Source organism: Nothoprocta perdicaria, unplaced genomic scaffold (genome assembly GCF_003342845.1).
Source record: "Nothoprocta perdicaria isolate Ctin4 unplaced genomic scaffold, notPer1 scaffold_224, whole genome shotgun sequence".
Taxonomy (NCBI): Eukaryota; Metazoa; Chordata; class Aves; order Tinamiformes; family Tinamidae; genus Nothoprocta; species Nothoprocta perdicaria.
The window spans coordinates 793,390-796,652 of NW_020455437.1; the positions used below are offsets into that span (position 1 = coordinate 793,390).

The 3,263-nt window shown below is 54.9% G+C and overlaps 1 protein-coding gene across 1 annotated transcript; it reads right to left on the reverse strand.

The window, feature by feature from the left end:
- Positions 1–1,465: 1,465 nt before the first annotated feature.
- NKX2-2 (NK2 homeobox 2) lies at positions 1,466–3,257 on the reverse strand. Its single transcript, XM_026039245.1, has 2 exons — positions 2,680–3,257; positions 1,466–2,171 (listed from the first exon to the last, which is right to left on the reverse strand). The coding sequence occupies exons 1-2, from the start codon at positions 2,936–2,938 to the stop codon at positions 1,597–1,599; spliced, it is 834 nt and encodes a 277-aa protein (XP_025895030.1). The 5' UTR covers positions 2,939–3,257; the 3' UTR covers positions 1,466–1,596.
- Positions 3,258–3,263: the final 6 nt, after the last annotated feature.

The following is a 3,263-nucleotide window of genomic DNA, read 5'->3' on the forward strand; positions in this document are numbered from 1 at the left end:
CTTCCACCACATCAGCACCTTGGCGAGCCTCAAATGATCCTGAAAAGGGGGAAAGGGAGAGGGAAGGAGCGCCAGGAGCAGCCGCCGTCTATCTGACCGACTGCCGCCTCGCAGCTCGCGCCTTCAAGCGGCTCCGGCAACTTTGTCCGGCTGCGTTTGGCCCGGGCTCGACCGCTTTCCTCCACAGAGCCGAGCCGGTCCCTTTCTCATCTTCCTCACCTTCCTCACCCTCCTCCTCACCAGCCACCTCTCTTTTCCCTCTCCCGTTAAATATATATCATATATCTCTATATATCCACAGATACAAAATATATGTTTTGAGGCGGCTCCTAGATGTTAACCTTCTCTTAACCTGCCGGCAGCTTCACCAAATGTGGAGTTTCCCAGCGCAAACGCAGTCCCCGGGCCGGCCGAGCGCACCCAGATGATGCTGCGACCCCCAAACTGCCCCAGCTGGTCCCGTCCCACTTCCCGCGACACCTCTCCACGGAAGCGCCGCTTTCAAACTAAAATAATAATAATAACAACAATAATGGTAATAATAGTAATAATAGTAATCTCGCCCCTCTAGTAGGAGGGAGAGAGGAAAGAGGATCCACTCTGGCTCTCCCCGCTCTTTGGAACAAAACGCCAAACAAAAACATTTGTCTTTGATGGTGCTGATGATTGCCTTTTCTTTTTTTCCTCATAAAACACAGTAGTCGATTTTTTTTTCCTCCTAAATGTCCTATTAAAATACCGAAAAGCTTGCAGGGATCTATGTCACCTGGTGTCACCTGGATCTATARAGCGATTTTTCTTTTTTAGCTAGGCAAATCTTTTCCTTGATATCGTGATTACTCGGGGAGTAGTAGCATGCAAAAGCCCTATAAAATAAATAAAATAAAATACATAAAATAATAAAACAAACACCTTGAATGCTACACCCGGCAGCACCCACAAGAAGCGTATGCACAAATGCCTCTGCTCGTAGTCGTCAGGACTCTCCATGAATAAAAAATCTGGCAGGAAAAGAAAACAAAAAAAGAAAAAACGAGAAAGAGAAAAAATGCAGAAAGGGAGAAATTGAGCTCTCCATCTGGCCCTAGTCCCCCCGCCCCGGCTGACAGCAGCGCTGCAGGGCCCGGACAGACCTTACAAACTCACGGGAGCGTCGGGATTTTTAAGCTTTATTTTTTATCTTAATTCCGATGCCCTCGCCCCCCCTCCCCTTTATTTTAGTTGTAGGTAGACAGGACCACTCTTAAGGGCGCAAAAAATCGCTGTAAACAGTGACGCACGAAAACACCTCCCCTCCCTTCCCTCCCCCCCCACGACGTGAACGTCCCCAGAAAATGAAACAGAACACCCCCAAAAAATGGAGGGGAGAGGGAAAGAAACCGGAGAGGAAACAAAAATCCATAATAATAATAATAATAATAATAGCAATAATAATAATAATAATAATAATAATAGCGTTTCCCTCTCCATCCCTTCCCGGGTAGTTTCGATTTTTGCGGGTTTGGCTGTGTGCGGGAGCACCAGTTTGTCCGTGTGTCCGTCTGCAGGGTACCCCCCCCGGGCGGTGCGTGCTCGGGGAGGGCGCGGGGGGGCCGCTCACCAAGTCCACTGCTGCGCGGGCACCAAGTGATGCGCGGCCGGGTACTGCGGCGCGCCGGCTGCCCCGCACTGCGCGCTGTAGGGCAGCGGCTGGAGCGCGGGAGCGCTGTAGGCGGGGAAGGGGATGGCGGTGGGGAAGGAGGCGGCCGCCAAGTCCTGCGCCTTGAGCGCGTGGCAGGGCTTCCCGTCGCGGACGAGCACGGGCACGGCCACGCGGCGCGGCGACGGCAGCGGCGCCGCCTCCAGCCCCTTCTCGGCCCGCGCGCGCTTCATCTTGTAGCGGTGGTTCTGGAACCAGATCTTCACCTGCGTGGGCGTGAGGCGGATGAGGCTGGCCAGGTGCTCGCGCTCGGGCGCCGAGAGGTAGCGCTGCTGCCGGAACCGCCGCTCCAGCTCGTAGGTCTGCGCCTTGGAGAAGAGCACCCTCCTCTTCCTCTTCTTGCCCGCCTCACCGCCGCCGCCGCCGCCCGCCGCCTCCTTCTCGTTGTCGGGGGACTCGTCGTCGGCCGACGGCTCGGGGGACTTGGCTGACGCCGAGTCCTGGCTGCCGCCGCCCGACGGCAGCCCGTGCACTGCGGGGAAGGCCGCAAAAAGAGCGCGCCGTGAGCGCCGCCCTGAGCGAGCCGCGCGTGTTCCTCCCGCCGCCCCCGCGGAACCCCCCACACGGGGCCGGGAGCGTCCGTGCCCCGGGAGAAACAGCGCCCGAAAACAACCGGCACTGGTTGTGCCGGTAACAATAGAAATAAAAATAACAGTGGTAATAGAAATAACAATAATAATAATATAATTCTGTTAATAATAGTAGTAATAATAATTATGAAATAAAAACAATAAAAGGATGAAAATAAAAATAATAAGGATAAAATTCGTAAAAAAAAAAAAAAATCCAAAACATAATGATAATGGCAGAAACAAGGGGGAAAAAAGAAAGAAAAAAAGGCAAGAAAAAAGACCCACGCCCTTCTAGCGCCCTCCTGCTCCACTTTCGGAGAGTACCCGCGGTCCCCCAGCCCCCGGCCGCCGAGCGGAGCCCCCACCGCATCCGCGCAGCCCCGTGCGCGGCCGCGGAGCGGTACTCACAGGAGTATTGGATGCCCTCGGCGCTGGCGAGCCAACGCGTGTAGGGATTATCGCTATTATCATAGAAAGGGCTCTTCAAAGGCAGCGTCTGAACAGTGTCCAAGGGGTTTTGTCCCAAAACGCCCGCTCTCTTTGGCGGCTCCGGCGCCTCGCTCTCCTCCTCGCCCCCCTCGGCCACAGAGCCGTCCTCATCGTTGGTGTCGGGCAGGTCCAAAATGTCCTTCACGGAAAAACCCGTCTTTGTGTTGGTCAGAGACATGTTCTGGCCAAAATTCGGCAGGAAAGTTGACGGAGCAGCTTGTCGGTCCCGCTGTGGCACACGCACGCACACACCAACACGCACAACACACGCACAACAACAACACGCACACACGGGGGGACGGGGTGACAAACTTGGAGCAGGAGAGAAAAAAATGTATATATCTATATGTAGGAAGTGAGTCGCGGGCTCCGTTCAGCGGAGGAAGCGGCGCCGCCGCAGCGGGTGTCTGCGTTTCTGCGGGCTCCTTCTGCCGCGGAGGAAATTCAGAGGGAGCAGGAGCAGCGAGTGGCTTCGCAAGTAGTTTGTAACTCCAGGGGGAAAA